The sequence below is a fragment of the Bombina bombina genome, chromosome 7, assembly GCF_027579735.1.
Source record: "Bombina bombina isolate aBomBom1 chromosome 7, aBomBom1.pri, whole genome shotgun sequence".
Taxonomy (NCBI): domain Eukaryota; kingdom Metazoa; phylum Chordata; class Amphibia; order Anura; family Bombinatoridae; genus Bombina; species Bombina bombina.
In genome coordinates, this window is record NC_069505.1 from 98,828,394 (window position 1) to 98,846,781 (window position 18,388).

The 18,388-nt window shown below is 38.1% G+C and overlaps 1 protein-coding gene across 1 annotated transcript in view; it reads right to left on the reverse strand.

The window, feature by feature from the left end:
* Positions 1-1,010: 1,010 nt before the first annotated feature.
* Positions 1,011-18,388, reverse strand: part of TSPAN4 (tetraspanin 4) — a 501,445-nt gene continuing 484,067 nt past the window's right edge. The window contains exon 7 of the mRNA XM_053720201.1: positions 1,011-2,778. Coding sequence (XP_053576176.1) covers positions 2,710-2,778 — 69 coding nt within the window. The 3' untranslated portion in view covers positions 1,011-2,709. The remainder of the gene's footprint in view (positions 2,779-18,388) is intronic.

Genomic DNA, 18,388 nt, shown 5'->3' on the forward strand with positions numbered 1-18,388 from the left:
ATTAATTTCTTTCATCATGGTGAGTCCATGAAACCCGCCCACTTTAGTTATTTATTGAAAGCAGTTCTAGTTTGCACCTCATTTTCCTAGCTTCATCCTTTCCTACCTTTCTACTTCACATTCCTTAGCTATTTGTTAGACTGGGAGACCAGAGAGGTGGGAGGTATTGAAAGCTCTTGGAATGTTGGGAACCTTTGTCACTTCCTAGTGGCCAAGAGCTAAATCTCCCAGGAGTAATGGCTTGTGAACTCTCACCACCATGACAAAAATTAATTTATTAAGTAAGCATAAATTTTATTTTTTTGCACTTAACTTGCAATCTGGCCCTTAATGACATACTGCCAAGCCTGTCCCAAGCAAACAACCAGTGATTGGTGACTATTACATATGCCATTCCTGATTGGCTCACCGACCGTGTCCTGTTCAGCAATAGTAATCTACATGGCAGCTGATTTGTAGACTTGTAATATGTTTACACTTTAGATGCTTGTAACAGTTTAGAAAATATTATGTATGCACTATTATGTCCCTTAAAATGTATATATATTAGGGCTGGAAATTTACACTACACTGCTAGTATATGGTTTAATAAGAATTCTGTTTTCAAACAGATTCACATTGGAACATGAAATAGCTCATACAGAGGCTCAAACCCTTGATAACACAAGTGCACAATGCTATGATAAATAACATTGAATCTGATTCATAGTATTTCAGGCCTCATTGACTGTAAATAGAAAATGTTGAACAGGAACAGGTCCGTAATAAGCTTAATATAGTTGTTTTTTTACATAATAAATTAATTGCCCATTAATTTATACACATGTAGCAATAAATCTTAATTAGCTGCCAGCATTATTCATAAGTGCTTATTCCATAATATTACAATGTTGTTGATAGACCTGTGCACTACATGAGGATATGTATTTGTGGTTAAAGGAACACTAAATTCAGTTTTATGATTCAGATAAGGCGTGTAATTAAAAAAACAAAAAAACTTCCCAATATACTTTCATTAGCAACACATTCTTTTTATATGCACCTTTCTGAGGCTCCAACTGCTACTGAGCATGTGCAAAAGTGCACAGTATAAACATATATGCATTTTGTGATTGGCTGATGGCTCTTACATGATACAGGGGAGGGAAATTGGATTAGCTTTGACATTTTGACATTTTCTAGAAAATATTCCACTGCTCATTTCAAATTCCAAGTAAGCGCTATTGCAATGTAGTTTTATTGTGTATTTGTCAATTATTCAATTCTACTGTATTGTCCTTTAATTTGAGTTTTTCTACAAGAGCAGGAACACAGTGCCTTGCAAATGACAGAACTGCCCCATTGGATGTAATATGGAAAAATAGTAAATCTTTCCTTAAAAAAACACCATTAATATTTACTTTAGCAAATAAATCAGTCATCCTTAATATTATTAAGTAATGCATTTTTTTTATTTATTTAAAAAATATTATTTTTAAAGCACTGAGCTGCTTGGAGCTACAATTTCTGTTATTTTGGTGGGTAACAACTCATGCAGGTTTACCCATAATCCTTCAGTACAATGTACTGGGCATTCCCAGGCTGTGATGTTTTCCAACAGCTTCATAGCTCAGAGTACTTGAAAAATAACTGTTTACAGAAAATGGACCTATTACAGTCATTACATCTATTATTGATGTTAAATAATTCACTGGCTAAGTAGAATGGAATTGATTTTTTTTGCAATACAAGATCACTCTTACACTGCAGAAACACTGAGTATTAACATGTCACCTGTGTGCACAAGGTCTGGAAGTACTGTATACTTAGAATATGGCAGGCTCTCTCTAGAGGTTGGAAAGTTACTTTAAAACGTGTACACATAATCTCTTCGATCTAAAAAAAGAATTCACGTGTTTGTTTTTTGGCTTTTTTTTTTTGGATTTAATTTTATTATTATCGGTTATTTGTAGAGCGCCAACAGATTCCGCAGCGCTAATTTAAAAAAAATCTTCTTAATATTGTATAAGAAAGGCTGGAGAACTGTACAAATGTTAATGTAAGTGAGCTATATAATCTACACAAGTCTAAGTAGAGTGATTATGGTGCAAACACAACAGTTTTTTGGTCCTTTTAGTGCTTTGATTGGCTGTCCATTAGATCTGATGTGGTTGAGGGTGCAGAAGTCACATTAAGTACTGTAACAAATTACAGCATTGTTTGTAGTTAGTCTGGGTAACTGAAGGGGAAGTAATATATTGTACTGTTGATACCTCCTCTTCATTTCTGACATAGATAAGCGGCTGAGTCCAGAAAAACAAACCTCTTCTTAAGTGTTGGTAAAATAGAAGCAGACGGGGTATCGGTCATGAGTAAGCTGTCAATGCTCTCAGTACGTAGGGTCCAGGATGCATAAAAAACATTTTCTCCAAGACTTAACCAACAGCCCACTTGTTCATCACTGGGTCCACGTTAGATTTGACCTTTCCCATCCATAATACTGTTATGTGCCTCACCTTAAGCCTGGACCTGTTGTGTTCTGTGTAATCATATTCTACTCTCTGCCAATACGTCATCCATGGGGGGAAAAAGGTGCAATGCTTGAGAGGATCCTTGTATGTCGGAGACATTAGCCAGAATTAGAGGAGGAAGAACAGAACAAAGGAAGATCAGATGTCTATCGTTTCCCCCCCACATGCATCTCCAGAAAGAGAGCAGTGGAGGTGTTGCTCAGGCATAATATGTGTCTGTTTTTGCCATCTGGCAGTACATAGTCATGGCAAAGGTAAGTCCGAGGATCTACAAGAGAAAACAAATATAATGATAACCATATTGTATATATCATATATAAATCACTTAGGTATCCTCAGCTTTCCTCATTTACCTAAACATGCTGCTAGATACGACTTTAGGAGGTTTCCCAATCCTTAAAGGGACAGTATACACTCATTTTCATATAACTGCATGTAATAGACACTACTATAAAGAATAAGATGCACAGATACTGATATAAAAATCCAGTATAAAACTGTTTAAAAACTTACTTAGAAGCTGTCAGTATGGCTCTGTTGAAAAGGTAGCTGGAAAGCCCACTGCAAGTGGCAAATAAGACCCTCCCCCCTCCCCCTTCTTTTGCATATGAAAAGACTATTTACACAAACAGGAACAAGATGGAGAAGGTAGCTGACGGTATTCACATAAAACTTTGGGGCTTGGTTAGGAGTCTGAAAATCAGAGCAATGTTATTTAAAAATAAGCAAAACTATACATTTATTTAAAAAAAAAACTTTATGGGCTATATAAATAGATCATCTACAAAACATTTATGCAAAGAAAAAATGAGTGTATAATGTCCCTTTAAAGGGAATTTAAACTCAAATTAAAATTGAATGGATTGGATATAGCATGGAATTATAAACAACTTTCCAATTTGCTTCTATTATAAATTCTGCTTAGTTCTTTTATTAAAGAGTAATCCTAGGTGAGCTCAGGAGCGTGCATGTGTCTAGAGCCATCTAGCAGCAGTGTTTGCAACAATGTTTGTAGCAATGTTATACATAGTTGCAAACACTGCTACCATAAAATGCTAAAAACAAATACACGCTTCTGAGGTCTTATCAGCCTACCTAGGTTCATTCTTCAAGAAAGGATACCAAAAGAACAAACCAAATTTCATAATAGAAGTAAAATGGAAAGTTTAAAAATGCAGACTCTGTCTAAATCATGAATATTTAAAGTTGACTTCACTGTCCCTTTAAGGGTCACAAATAGGAATACATTTACCTTTCTCAGGCAAAAATATTTTAAATACCAGCAAGTTTGCAACCCTTAAAGGGACAGTCAACACCAGAATTGTTGTTGTTTAAAAAGATTGATAATCCCTTTATTACCTATTCCCCAGTTTTGCATAACCAACACAATTATATTAATACACTTTTTACCTATGTGATTACCTTATATCTAAGAAGAATGTAAGTTTAGATGCCGGCCCATTTTTGGTGAACAAATTGGGTTGTTCTTGCCGATTGGTGAATAAATTCATCCACCAATAATAAAGTGCTGTCCCGAGTACTGAGCAAAAAAAAAGCCTAGATGCCTTCTTTTTCAAATAAAGATAGCATGAGAGCAAAAAAAAATTGATAATACAAGTACATTCGAAAGTTGCTTAAAATTGCATGCTCTATCTGAATCACGAAAGAAAAAAAAATTGGGGTTCAGTGTCCCTTTAAGTATTTGTCATTTTGTACAGATGAAAGAAATACACCTCTCAGTATGGGTTCCAGTACCACAAAGGTTAGGTCATTACCAAACCTCTAGCAGATCTGCCCGAGGTCCAATAGCCCTGGTAGGTACATTACCAGTTGCTTTGCTAGATTTCCAGAGCTACTGCTTTGACTGCGGGGGCCAGAAGTAATGTCATTGGGGCTTCTAAGGAAACCCTCTCCATAGTTTAAGTTAGTACCAACTTTATGGCCTAAAGCCCAAATTGTGTTTTAAGAGTTTCTGAGTGGTTTAGAGAAACGTGGTTTAAATACATAGTCTGTGCGTCAGGACTTGTATTATGGAACATATTTTGTTTGCTACTTTAATGTTTTTAATCATTTGTGAGATTTAAGTTGCATGTAATTACTATTTTGTAGCTGCTATATCCTTTCACTTGTAGCAAATATATCAGGGCAAACTAGCATATCTCGTTTTATTCTTACCTAGATAACTTGTCTTTGCTTTATAGGATTAGAAGTTTGTCTTGAAACATGACCTTTCTGTACCCTGAGCCTTGCTGAAGATGCAGGTAATCTATACATATCCAACCAGCTTTTAACCAGTTAAACATGGAATATCAGTCACATATCTGTCTACGGGATTTAAGGACAGTATCGGGTACACCCTAATACTCTTTGTACTGGCAAGTTAAGAAGCAATATAGGTTACAGAGCATGTGCAAGGAGCCAGTTGGCTCCCTTTCACAATCTATGCTGTCCCACAACCCCGTGGGCCAACATAAGCATCAATAGCCAAAGAAAAACTTTTGTCTTTAATGTGCAAACAACCCAGGTCCTTAAAGGGGTCATGGGGAAAGTATATAAGTACACTCTGTACCCCTGTCTGTCATATGGTTTTGGTTAATATTTCTGAGTCTATTACTGATAGTATCTACATAGTTTGGCATGGTTTGTCTGCTTACATGCAGGAGCACAGTACAAGCACTACTGGTGGTCATTGTGCTCTATTTTTTTACCTCATCCCCTTGTGACTACACACACAGCCTTCCACCTTCATCAACTATTATTATTAAGTATTATTAATTTGGCTAGCAAAGGGTTATATTAGTTTATTTCACGTCCTCATTATGCCTCAGGTTTGGGATAGTCTAGATCCAGGGGAACCTCTCCTGGAACACAGAGGGATAACAAATGGAGAAACAATTCTATCACTGGTAAATACACATTTTTGTTCTCCTTGTAAATCAACAAACCCATAGAAAGGATTTCCAGTGATGACCCCCAGATACCAGATATAAAGCAGGCTAATTATTGAAGAATTCTTGAGAACTATGTAGTTATAAAGCCTCCACGTGCTTCTTAAACAACAGGTCCACTCTCAGTTCTAAGCAAATAAATTCCTTCTGTGATCTATATAATGAGAACTAATTAATAAAAAAAGGTAATAAAACCAAGCATACAATGGGCTAGATTACAAGTGGAGCAGTAGTTTGTGCTCCCTCTCACCCATTAACTCCACTAGAATTAAAGGGATAGTCTAGTCAAAATTAAACTTTCATGATTCAGATAGATCATCTTATTTACTCCTATTATCAATTCTTTGTTCTCTTGGCATCTTTATTTTAAAAAGCTGAAATATAAGCTTAGGAGCCAGCCCATTTTTAGTTCAGAACCTGGGTAGCGCTTGCTGATTGGATGGCTACATTTAGACACCAATCTTTAATTAAAGATACCAAAAGAACAAAGAAAAATGATAATAGGAGTAAATTAGAAGTTCCTTAAAATTGCATGCTCTATCTGAATCATGAAAGTTTCATTTTGACAAGACTATTCCTTTAAGCAATTTGTGTAATTTGCTTGACATTAATAATTGATTTTTTCTTTTGGGCTCTTCACCCAGGCTTGTCTGGTGTTAACTACCTGAGTCACAGCTGTTTGTGAGTGTCTGGTGAGCACCCAGGACTGTGAGTTTTGCCAGCAGATTGGGATGTGTACTCACTCTGATTTGAGAGTGCAGTCCATACAGTGTATTTTATGTATTAATGTGTATGGACATATGTATGTATGTATGTGTGCCCAGTTTATTCTACTTCTAGTTTACAAACAAAATGTATAACTCCCTGTAAACACATATTTACTGTTAATCATATACAGAAAATGGATAACTCAATATTTTCATTGCCATCTTCTGTAAATAATGTATTCAACCTATGACTCGAGAAGGTCTCTTGTTGACAATGTCAATGTTTTTAAAATGGCCAAGATCACTCATTTTGCTATTTATTTTTATCTGCATTATCAATGCACCCTCAGAGTTTCAAAAAGGTGTAGTCAGCACATTGACCAGAGCAATCAGATGTTGAGAGTCCATGAGTGATTAAATATGGGAAGTTCCCCTTCTGACCACTAGGAGGAGGCAAAAGACACCCCAACACAAAAGAAAATTTAAATCCCTCCCAATTACCATGATATTCAGTCATTTTCTTTTGCCTCCTTGATGAGGAGTGAGGTGAAGCGAAGTGCAGATCTACTCGTTGTTGAAAGAGGATCCTCTAACTGATCTGAAGCCCAGTTCCTCCTCATAATAACTTGTCGATCAGAGGGGTAGACAAGTAGTTATCAGCCAAGCAATGAAAGGTCTTTTCTCAGTGTTACGGACATTCAAGGTGAAATGTGGACTTGTCCACCAATCCTCTGGTCTGCAGTCAGCTGCTCCTTGTGGATCTACAGCCCTCTCCAGGTGAAATGTAGACTTGTCTACCAATCTCACAGGGACATACATTTGTACACCATACAACTTTTACTAGCAGTTTATGGCATTTTAAAAACCTTTGTTTTTTTAAGGTTCTGTAATGCTCGTGGGATATTTCCCTAACAGACCAATCTTGGCCAGTAATCTTCTTATCCCGGCATCAAGTGGAAGGATAAGGAAATATCCCAGAACAAGAGAACAGGTAAGTAAATTAGGTAAGCAGTACTAACAGTAGAGAGGGCAATCCTTCACTGCACTACACAGGATAACTGGAGAGTAGTCAGGCAAGCAGAGTTTGACAACAATAAGGCAATCCAGAATACCAGCAGTACAGGGGTTAAACAGTAGAGAGGTCTGGGACAGGCAGAGTTAGCAACAATAAGGCAACCAGCAGTTCAGGGTTAATCAGTGGAGTAGTCTTGAGACAGTTCAGGAGTTAATTAGAAAAATAAGAACCAAGGAGAACAAAACAGTAACACCTAGACTTGGGCGATGTAAATAAGGAACAGAGGTACTTACATAGCCCCAGGTTCGTGCCAAGCAACAGTCCAGGATCTTGGCAATCTCATACTCCGGGTCGCCTTGAACAAAGAGTGGTGGAGGAGGAGGTCTTAGTTGGGTAAATCATGATGTAGGGTTTGAGCAGAAAGATGTCGAAGACCAGATGGGTTTGCAGGGTTCTGGGTAAGGCCACTTTTTAGGCCACAGGAGAAAGTATTTTGAGGACCTTGTAGGGACCGATGTAGTGAGGACCCAATTTGAAACAGGGCTGACATAAGCAAATGTGTCGAGTAGAGACCCAGACTCGCTCACCTACTGCAAAAGCACGCATTGTAGCTCGATGATGGTCGGCATGCTTCTTGTATCTGGAGACAGCTGAATGTAACTGAGAGCGTATATGCTGCCAAGGAGAAGTAAGGTCAGTGAAAGACAATCACCAGCAGGAACCCCCGTAGACTGAGCTGAAAGGGGGAAGACACAGGGTTGGTAACCTGCTGCAGCATGAAATGGAGAGCATCATAAAGACAAATGCCAATGACTGTTCCTTTCCAGTTCAGCTAAGGGTAACAGTCCAGGCCAATTGGTATGCTGGGAATCGACATAAACTCTAAGATAGGTTTTGAGATCTTGATTTTGCCAAAAGCTCTCTAGAAGGTGAACACAAATTGAGGTCCTCTGTCAGAGACAATATTTACGGGAATACCATGAAGACGTACTACATGAAGAAGAAACAGTAACTTGACCAAGGGCACAAAATGAGCAAATCTGGAAAATCAATCCACCACAACCCATATAACCGTATGACGGTCAGAAGGAGGGAGGTCCACAATAAAAACCATGATTATGTGTGTCCAGGGTTGTTTGGGTATGGTAAAAGGTTGAAGTAAGCCATGGGGTAAAGATCGGGGAGTTTTATTGGCAGCACAAGTCTGAAAAGCCTTGACATAATCTTGAGAGCTGGAATTCATGGTAGGCCACCAAACATGCTGTGAAAAAAGTTTAAAGGTTCTTGTCAAACCAGGATGACCTATCATTGGCCCAGGATAGCACAGGAGTGCGTAGGTTAGGAGGTACAAAAAGGATCTCAGGAGTCGTAGGGGCTTTGGGAGGTTTCCTTGACTGAGCACGTTGTAATCTCTTCAGTAGAGAGGTGTTAAGTTGAGCAATCACAGAGGAGGAAGGAATGATGTGTTCGATAGGGGCTTCAGAAGAGTCATTAGACAACTGTTTTCTGTGCTTGTAAATTTACTCCCTATTGGAAACAAGGGATTACTTACTTATGAAAACTTTTTTGTTGCATTTTGGACTTTATTTTACCGCAATTGGGAATCAGTAATATCCTAATTCAAGGCCTTTTTAGAGCTCTGAAGATTTAACATCATTTCTCAAACCATTTCTCAAACCACCATCCTTTTTGCTAAAAAAAAAATCCTGTTCCTCCAGGAGACGAGGAAGGGCGAATAAAGCCTTTAGCTAGATTCTCTTGGATGTAGTCCTCCATGGCTTTAGTTTCAGCCTTGGACAGCGGATAGGTCCTTCCCTTAGGAAGTGGGGAAACAATACTATTTTGCAGTCGTATGGGTGGTGAGGTGGCAGCACATCGGCTGCCTTCTTTTCAAACACATCCATGAAATCTGCATTAACTGAGGGGAGGGTGGAAGAGGTCTGAAGAGTGGCCAAAAGGGTGCAAAGCAATGGAGTAACCGTGGCCAGACAGGAATGGAAACATGACTTAACCCAGGAAGCCAACTGTCCCTCAGTCCAATCAAATTGAGGATTGTATTTGGGTAACCAGGGAAGACCAAGGATAACTGGTTGAGCAGGAGAATGAATAACATTGAATTGTATCTGTTCAAAATGTAAGACTCCCATGGTCATGGTTAGAGGTGCTGATTCTAAATGGATTAAGTCTGATCCCAAGGGTGTGCCATCCAGAGTGGTTATTTTTAGACATAATTTTTTTATGAAGAAGAGGCAAACCTGCTTGACACATGAAACGGTGGTGTAATAAATTTCCAGCCACCCCTGAATCAACAAAGGCCTGAGCTTGAACAGAGTTCCGTAGAAAGGTGAGGGTAATAGGTACCAGGATTCGAGAAGAGTGAGGGGAATTAGTAATGGCCACGCTTAGAGGTACCCCACTCTTATCCTCTAAGCATTGACTTTTCCCAGGCAGTATATCAAAGTTCTTAAGTTGATGTGAATTGGAACCACAATAAGAACATAGTCTCAACCTCCTGTATTTCAGATTCAGAGAACTTTAGGGAAGAGAGATCCATGGGTTCCTCCTCAGAGGCAACTGGAGTCGCAGGAGAAGTTGAGGGTAGTCTAGTGGCTAGATGGGTAGGAGGACGGGAAGGCAAGATTCTGCAAGTTCTCTCTCTCAGCTTTTCGTTCCTGAAAGCGAGAATCCAGTCTGATACACAGCTAAATTAATTCATCCAGGGTAGATGGAACATCACGATAAGTGAGCTCATCCTTGATGCGTTCATGTAGAATTCTCTCCGACATGCTGCCTTGAGAGCACTGCAATCCCAGCTGGTCTCATGTGCAAGGCTGCAAAATTCAATGGCGTATTGTGCCACAGATCTATTACCCAGGCGGAGATCCAAGAGAGAACATTCAGAGGCAGAAGTGAGACCAAGGTACCAAACACGGAAGAGAATGCAGAAACGAAGGTATCAGCATCATTTAGGAGTTGAACACCTTGTTCCAATAGGGGAGAAACCCAGGCTAGGGCATTATCCTTCAATAAGGAAACAATAAAGGTGACCTTTGACTGATGAGACTGGAAGGTATGAGGGTCTTTGCGGAAATGCAGTCTGCACTGGTTGAGAAATCCCCTACAGTCAGTAGCGCAATCATACTTGTCAGGCAATGGTATCCAGGGTATACTACCAGAAGCAGAGGAGTTGGCTGCGGTACTAGCAGCATGGGCAGACTGCGTGGCAGCAGCAGTAGTGTTTTTCTCAGCGACAAGTGAGGAGAGCATAGCGGTTATAGTCTCTAGTTTAGAATCCAAACTCTGCAAGTGTATGGCATGGGTTCACAATGTCTGTTCCTGAAGAGAGACTGCTCTTCCTACCTCATTTGGGTCCATGGCCCAAGTATAATGTAATGACCGTGGGATATTTCCCTGTCAGACCAAACTTGGCCAGTAGTCTTCTTATCCCGGTGTCAAGTGGAAGGATAAAGAAATATGCCAGAACAAGAGAACAGGTAAGTAAATGAGGTAAGCAGTACTCACAGTAGAGAGGGCAATCCTTCACGGCACTACAGAGGATAACTGGAGAGTAGTTAGGCAAGCAGAGTTCGGCATCAATAAGGTAATCAGCAGTTCAGGGGTTAATCATTAGAGTAGTCTTGAGACAGGCAGAGTTCAGCAACAATAAGGCAATCAGCAGTTCAGGGACTAATCAGAAAAATAAGCATTCAGGAGCACAAACAGTAACACCTATACTTGGGTGATTGACGTTGCGGAAAGTGCACCCCGAGCGCCGCGTGTCCATGACAATGGCCATAGCAACCAGAAACAGCCGCCTGCGTCCGTGGCAACGGCCACAAGGAAAGGAGCGGTGTGACAGGTTCCTGTAGTTTTAAATGTAGCATGGTCGACTTCTGAGCTGTACACAGTATGTTTTCCTTCACCTGCGCTAAATTTCTTCTTGTTCCCTTTGGGTTCATGGCTTTATCGTTCGCCAGTAGCACAGGTATGCTAAGGGTTAACAGTTTTAACCTGCTTTTTAGTGTGCCTTTTCTGTGATATAATCCTTTCCAGTTCCTGTGTTGCTGTAACCTATTAAGCATGTAAAAAAGGCTCTCAAGACCTGGTGGAGGTGGTAAGGCACTCTGATTAACCGAAGTTGATTTCAAATTTGGTGTACAAATTTTATTTAATCCTTTATGTGCTGTGTTATTTGCTGTATAAGCCTTTTACTGTTATTGCACAGTTTTGCAGTGCTTATTTGACACTACCTTATTATTATTGTTACGGTTTCCCTCTTGAGGCTTCATCAGTTTTATTTTATGCATTTTCTTCCCTTCAGGGTTAACTATTTGTGTACTTTATACTGCTTATTTACTTCAGTCCATATCTGATACTGAAGCTATTTCCTTACTGGTATAATGGAGCAAACTGGGGCAGTCAGTCCGTCAGCTGATCATTTAGAAGAGAGACCTTTTGTTACTTTAACCCCTTCCAGTTTGTGTTTGCTTTGTAAGGATTCTCAGGTGTGTGTGTCTGCTCAGCTTTGTACCTCATGTGCTGAGTCTATTTCTTACCCTACACCAGAGTGTGCAAGGATTTTTACAATATCAAAGTTAATCCCAGTAGAATTCATCTGAAAATTCTCAAAAATGTAAAGTTCATATTCACTCTTCTATAAGTAAGGTTTAAGTTTGCTTATCTCCAACAGTAATGCACAGACGTCTAAAGGTAAAGGTGGTCCTTCTTTGCCTTTAGCTCATAAGGAACTTCCCTTAGGAGCAGCCTCTAAGTTATCTATTAAAGGGACATTAAGCACTAAATACATGCTAGATAGAATGATGCATTCAAAGAAAAGATTAGTCCATGAGTAACATGTAGATGTATTTTTTAAAGTTTCATTAGTTATTTAAAAAGTGACAAAATAAGTGTAAAGTTTTAGTGTCTATAAAACACTGGGAGCTGCCATGTTGTAACTTGTGTTACCTTCTCTGCTGTGGCCAATTAGGGTCAGTTATAAATAGGTCACTAGTGTGTGCAGCCAATAGTTGTGCTGGATTTAACAGTGATCTGCACTTCCATTTCTAACAGGAACTGAAAAGCTCACAATTTCAGAACGGAATTACAGGCAAAGAGGACAAAATAAATAATGAAAGTATATTGCAGAGTTGTTTTATATATACAATTTATCATTTTATATTACCATCTCAAAGTGTTTAATGTCCCTTTAAAGATAGAGGTGTCTCTGAGTCCCAGGACCTTAAATTTCAGACTTGAGCATATTCATCCTTTATTGCAGGAAGTTTTGATTGCTTTAGAGGTAGACGATTGCCCTGCTACACTTAGGAAGCCTGTTAGAAGGATTGATCATAATTATAAGGTAGCTCCCAAGCAGCTTTCCTTTTTTCCCATGCCTGATTCAGTTTTTGAACTTTCGTTCTAAGGAATGGCAAAAGCCAGGCATTCATTTTCTTCCATCTATCAGATTTAAACCTATGTTCCCTCTCCCTTCTGTTAATACAAAGATTTTAGAAAATGGTTCCTAAAGTAGATGCAGCTATTTGCACTCTGGCCAGGTGCATCACTATTCCTTTGGAGGATCCTTTAGATAGAAAACTAGAAGGTTATTATAGGTGATCCCTTTAGCCTGCAGGTTTTATGTTTAGACCTGCAGTCAGTGTTGCCTGCATCACCGCTGCCACTGCTGTGTGCTGTGACAACCTTTCAGAACTTGTTTCTGGGGAACTTTTTTGGTTGAGATTTAGGATTGCATTAATCTCTTAAGAACAACAAATTCCTTTATTTGTGATGCAACAGTGAAAATGATTTGCATTAATACTAAGAATGCTGCATTAGCTGTTTTAGCTAGACAAGCTTTGTGGCTTAAGTCTTGGTTTGCTCATAAGGTATCTAAGCGCAGGCTGCTTTCTCTCCTTTTTGAGGGTAAATCTTGGTTTGGGCCTGGAGTGGATGCTATTATTTCCACAGGCACTGTGTGTAAGGGAGCTTTTCTGCCCCAGTATAAGAAATCTAAGGGTAAGTTTAGATCTGCTGTATCTTTTGGTAATCTAAGGCTTAGGAATACTTCCCATCTGCCCAGTGTTCTGGCTACTCCATACACTCCTTGAAGTCCAACTCTTCCTGGTCCAAAAACAAACAGCCTAAGAAGTCTACCCCAGCTCCTAAGATTGCATTAAGGTGTGGCCCTCATACCAGACCAGTATCTGGTGGGGGGCAGATTGAGTCTATTTTGGGAGGCTTTGGAGAGATCTGTTCAGGATCCCTGTGTATTGCAAATCATTTCCCAGGGGTATTGAATTCAAGGCCTCCTCTGGGAAGCTTTCTTAGCTTGTATGAGAAATGTGGAATAAATAGGAGTGATTGCTCCAGTTCCAACTACAGTATCAAACCAGGGGTTTTATCCAAATTTCTTTATAGTACCAAAGAAAGAGGGTACTTTCCAGCCTGTTTTGGAAAGTTCCTATTTCAAGATAGATACAGTTCACAATTTACTTTCATTAGTGCAAGAGTGTCAATTTATATCTACCATAGACTTAAAAGATGCTTATTTACATATCCATATTCACAAGGATCATGTCACCTTCTTGCGATTTGGTTTTCTAGACAAGCATAATAAGTTTTTGGCCCTTTTAGTCAAACCGCTTACAACTTGCAGGTGAATCCTGTAAAAATGGCAAAAACCTGCAGAAGCATTGAAAAAGCATTTAAAACATAAGAGTGAGGGGAACCCCTATGACCTGTTTGGGCTAGACTGACAAATGATTCCTAACTTAAAAGAGGGGGTCTGCCCTTTCAAATGAGCGGTCACTTGTACCTGTAAGTTACAGGAGATTGCTGTAAAAATGGTGAATACTAACAGAGCCTCTATCTCCCCTCTTATTTGGGTTAGAGTGACCCTTAATTTGAAAGTTCATACGCCCCCTCTTTCATTTGCCCCTCTAGGTTGAAAGTGATTTCTAGTCGTAGTGGCTAATATAGAGCCTTCTATCTCCATTTCTGCTTTAACTAGATTGGTATGAGACCCCTCAAGTGAAAGAGGGAATATCCCTCTTTCAAATGAGGTTCACACCCCCCCTTTAATTTTAAAACACAAAAGGTGTATGTGACCTCAGTTTAAAAGAGGGGAACCCCCTCTTTCTGGTATGGGGTCTCATACCCCAGTCATTAGTTGTTGATTGACATTTTTAGGTATATACTTTTATGTAAGTTCAGGCATATACAACCTTTTTTGGCTACATTGAAAGATGCCATTTTTGCATAATAAACTAGCTGCTTCATTTTTTTTATAATTATTTTGTTGATGATGTCTACATCAGATTTTTCAATTCTTTTCCATGTGGAGGCATGATGCATACATACAGATAAAGAAAAAACCCACCTAAGTAGGTAAAAGAAATACCTTTAAGCACAATTAGAAAAAGAGTTTTGCTCTTAAGTATTTAAAACGTAACTTTTATTAATATAAATTATAAGAACAGACCGCTATGAAAGTTTGCTGCCCTGCAAAATATTAAAAACACTACAATACTGGTCATGGAAGTATATCCAATTAAATTCAAACTTTATTAGTTGCTAATTCTATGTAACTCTTTTACATAGAGAACATTAGCTCAAATATCTAGCGTATTATATTGTATCATTCACCAATTATTACAGTGAACTTACAAGCTCGGTTTAAAGGGCTACAACTTTGTTGCAGATAGTACTGTTCAACAGGTAAAATCAGGGTGAATAATATTGTGCAGGTTTGTATATATCACTGTAATAAATTACCCCAATTAATATTCTAACTTTCAAGGGTCTCTAATAACAACAGCTTATAAAACGTTTTAAGCCCTATGAATACAAAATAATTGAGTTCAAATCAGAAGATATTACGCTAGAAAATATATTAGTCAATAATTACTAAAGAGCCTGAACAGTATACGCTACAAATTCTGACTGCTGCCCTGGTTTTGCGCCAGGAATGCGGCAGTTAAAGTTATAATATAAAGTTGAATGTGATAAATATTCTATAATTTGACCAGTAAAGAGCAGGTTAAAATAAACGGTAGTGCCCTTGATAAGGTTCTGGAGTTCACTGGTCATTTTATAACCATGTTCAACCAATTATGCTCATTGGAAATCACAGGCATACTCAATTTTGTTTCAATAATCATAGGTGTATGGACTTTTGTTGCATTGAGATATATAGATAGATATATAGTATACAACAGAAGTGAAATACTAGACATGTGCATTCGGCAGCTTAGTTAGCTGCCAAATGCGGAAGTTGGTGGCCCCTTCATTGACTTTGACTCTTTTTAGAGCTGGAATTATGTATGTGAAAGATCACCACACTAACATCTGTGCAACAAAACCTCCATCCAAGGTAGGAACGCTGCAGTCACCTCCTTAAATAAAATTTGTAAGATCCGCCATCTTGGATTTTAGTAATATGTTATATGTGCCTCTGGTGAGGAGAGTAGATGAGTGTTCTCTAGCAATTTACAGGTGTGGGGAATAGTCCCTGCTGGTTCGGGTAGCTATACTACCATGGATGTAAGCTTGGGACAAGTCAAGATAGCTTAATATTGATGGCAGTAAAAGGGCTTATTACTGAGCTCAAACTACTTTCTGCTACCAAGTTGCCCACCCACCGGAAGTCCATTTATTATTTTTAATAATTTGTGAGAGACTCTTTCTGACTCAGCAATAGGTTGTGTACATGAATACAAACAGAACTTTCATTAAGCAATCAAACTCTGATGATTAGGGACTTTTTTAAATTTTTAGTTTTGAAAATCCATGTAGAGACAATGAAAAACATATCTGCTGGTATCCCACAAATAATTTAAACAAATTGTGCACACTTGATGGATTATAAAGCTATAAAATAGCAAATTTCTTTTTCTAGTTTTTTTTTCTTTGTAGTGTTTAACCTCCATTTTCTAAAATGTCTCAACTTAATTTTAAATATGTAAGCATCCTAAAAAATGATCAATGATTACGGCAGAATACGCCGAAACGCGTCAGATCCTGTCAAGTTTGTGCTGTATGTATTTAAGCATGGGCTACTAGCCCTTATAAACGTCTGGTTTTAACATTTTTGCAGACTTTTTTTGTATTTTCCCAAAAAATGTGTGCTGTTGAATTTGCAGAATTATTATCATTGTGATTATTTTTTTATCTTTATTTGTAATGTACCAACAGATTCCACACTGCTATAAAAGGGTACAGCTAAAGGGCTCCATGTATAAACCCGCCTAATCTGCTGTTGAGCCCTTGTGGGGCAGGTTCGCACATGCATGCCTGCTTCCCGCAATGTAAGCAGCTGCGGTCATCAGACTACTGCTTCTTACACTCTCCGCCACCACTGAAGTGGCAGCGGTGATTGATAGGCTCTCTGCAGGAGAGAAGGGGTGGCATTACACACCTGCCTGAAGCTGTGCGGACAGGTCTTAAATTGAATACTTGTCCGCTCGGCTCTTCGTAAATGGGGCCCAAAGAATGAGTTTCCCAAACAAATCAGTGGGACATTTGAGGACTCAATATATATTTTTTTTATATATTTTATACATATTTTTTAATTAAATTAACTGATTTCTCTTCAAATCATTCCTTACATTTCGATGTAGCAATAAAGGTTTCTAATTCCTAATTGGATGTGTTTTCTAAAAATGTGTATTTTTTACTTCCCTTATAATAATGTTGCTCTTATTTAATTTGTAATTGATAGTTATTATTATTTTTATTTTTTTAAAAGACATTTGTTTTAAGTACAATATAATTGGAATTTGCTTTATACTTCTCTAATCCTTCCTGCATTTTTTTTTTTTCAATTACCGGATTATAATTATTAACCTTTGTTTCTCTATATGAGATTAACAACTTCATCAATTAGAATGAACTATTATCTAAAATGGAAAACCATTTGTTAAGTAAATTAAAAGTGGCCATGTCTCACCACTGCGTATGTTCATTTTTAATCACATTTTCTAGCTTTAAATATGTCTCAGATGGGAACGAAACAAAGACAGGTCATCAGCTCAATCTCTCGGAGTAAAATTATACCTCTTATTTAATCTTTTGCTTAATAGATTGCATAATAAAAACAATCATTCATTATTTTCCTAATTAAATTTGTTCCTTCACCACCGTGTTTGCGGAGGTTTCTCCTTTTAGAGCATATATCTCTGACTAATCACAATTTACAATTTCATTTGGTTAAACAGAAAAATTATTTGCGAAAAAGAAAATGTAGTTGTGTTCCCATTGCCATTGGAGTATAAAAATTTGATTTCTTGGTAATGGAGCCTTAAAGGGATACTGAACCCAATTTTTTTTTTCTTTCATGATTCAGATAGAGCATGCAATTTTAAGCAACTTTCTAATTTACTTCTATAATCAATTTTTCTTCGTTCTCTTGCTATCTTTATTTGAAAAAGAAAGCATCTAAGCTAAGGAGCCAGCAAATGTTTGGTTCAGACCATGGACAGCACTTGTTTATTGGTGCTGTCCAATCAGCAAGGACAACCCAGGTTGTTCACCAAAAATGGGCTGGCATCTAAACTTACAGTCTTGCTTTTCAAATAAACATACAAAGAGAATGAAGAAAATTTGATAATAGGAGTTAATTAGAAAGTTGCTTAAAATTGCATGCTCTATCTGAATAACGAAAGAAAACATTTAGGTTCAGTGTCCCTTTAAAGCACCAGCTATGAAACAGTTGACCATAGTGCAGTACTTTATTATGGCTTAGAGATTCTAGGAAAACTTGATAGGCCTTATGTTTCATATTTTTTTTATCAAATCTCTATTTCTGTGCAGAACCTAAAAGCTTTTATGTTGTGTAAAAAATGTTTAAAGGGACAGTCAAGTCCAAAAACAACTTTTATGATTCAAATAGGGCATGTCATTTTAAACAACTTTCCAATTTACTTTTATTACTAATTTTCCTTTGTTCTCTTGGCATTCTTAGTTGAAAGCTAAACCTAGGAGGTTCATATGCTAATTTCTTAGACCTTAAAGGCTGCCTCTAATCTAAATGCATTTTGACAGTTTTTTACCACTAGAGGGCATTAGTTCATGTGTTTCATATAGATAACATTGAGCTCATGCACGTGAATTTACCGAGGAGTAAGCACTGATTGGCTAAAATGCAAGTCTGTCAAAAGAACTGAAATAAGGGGACAGTCGGCATAGGCTTAGATCAAGGTAATTACAGAG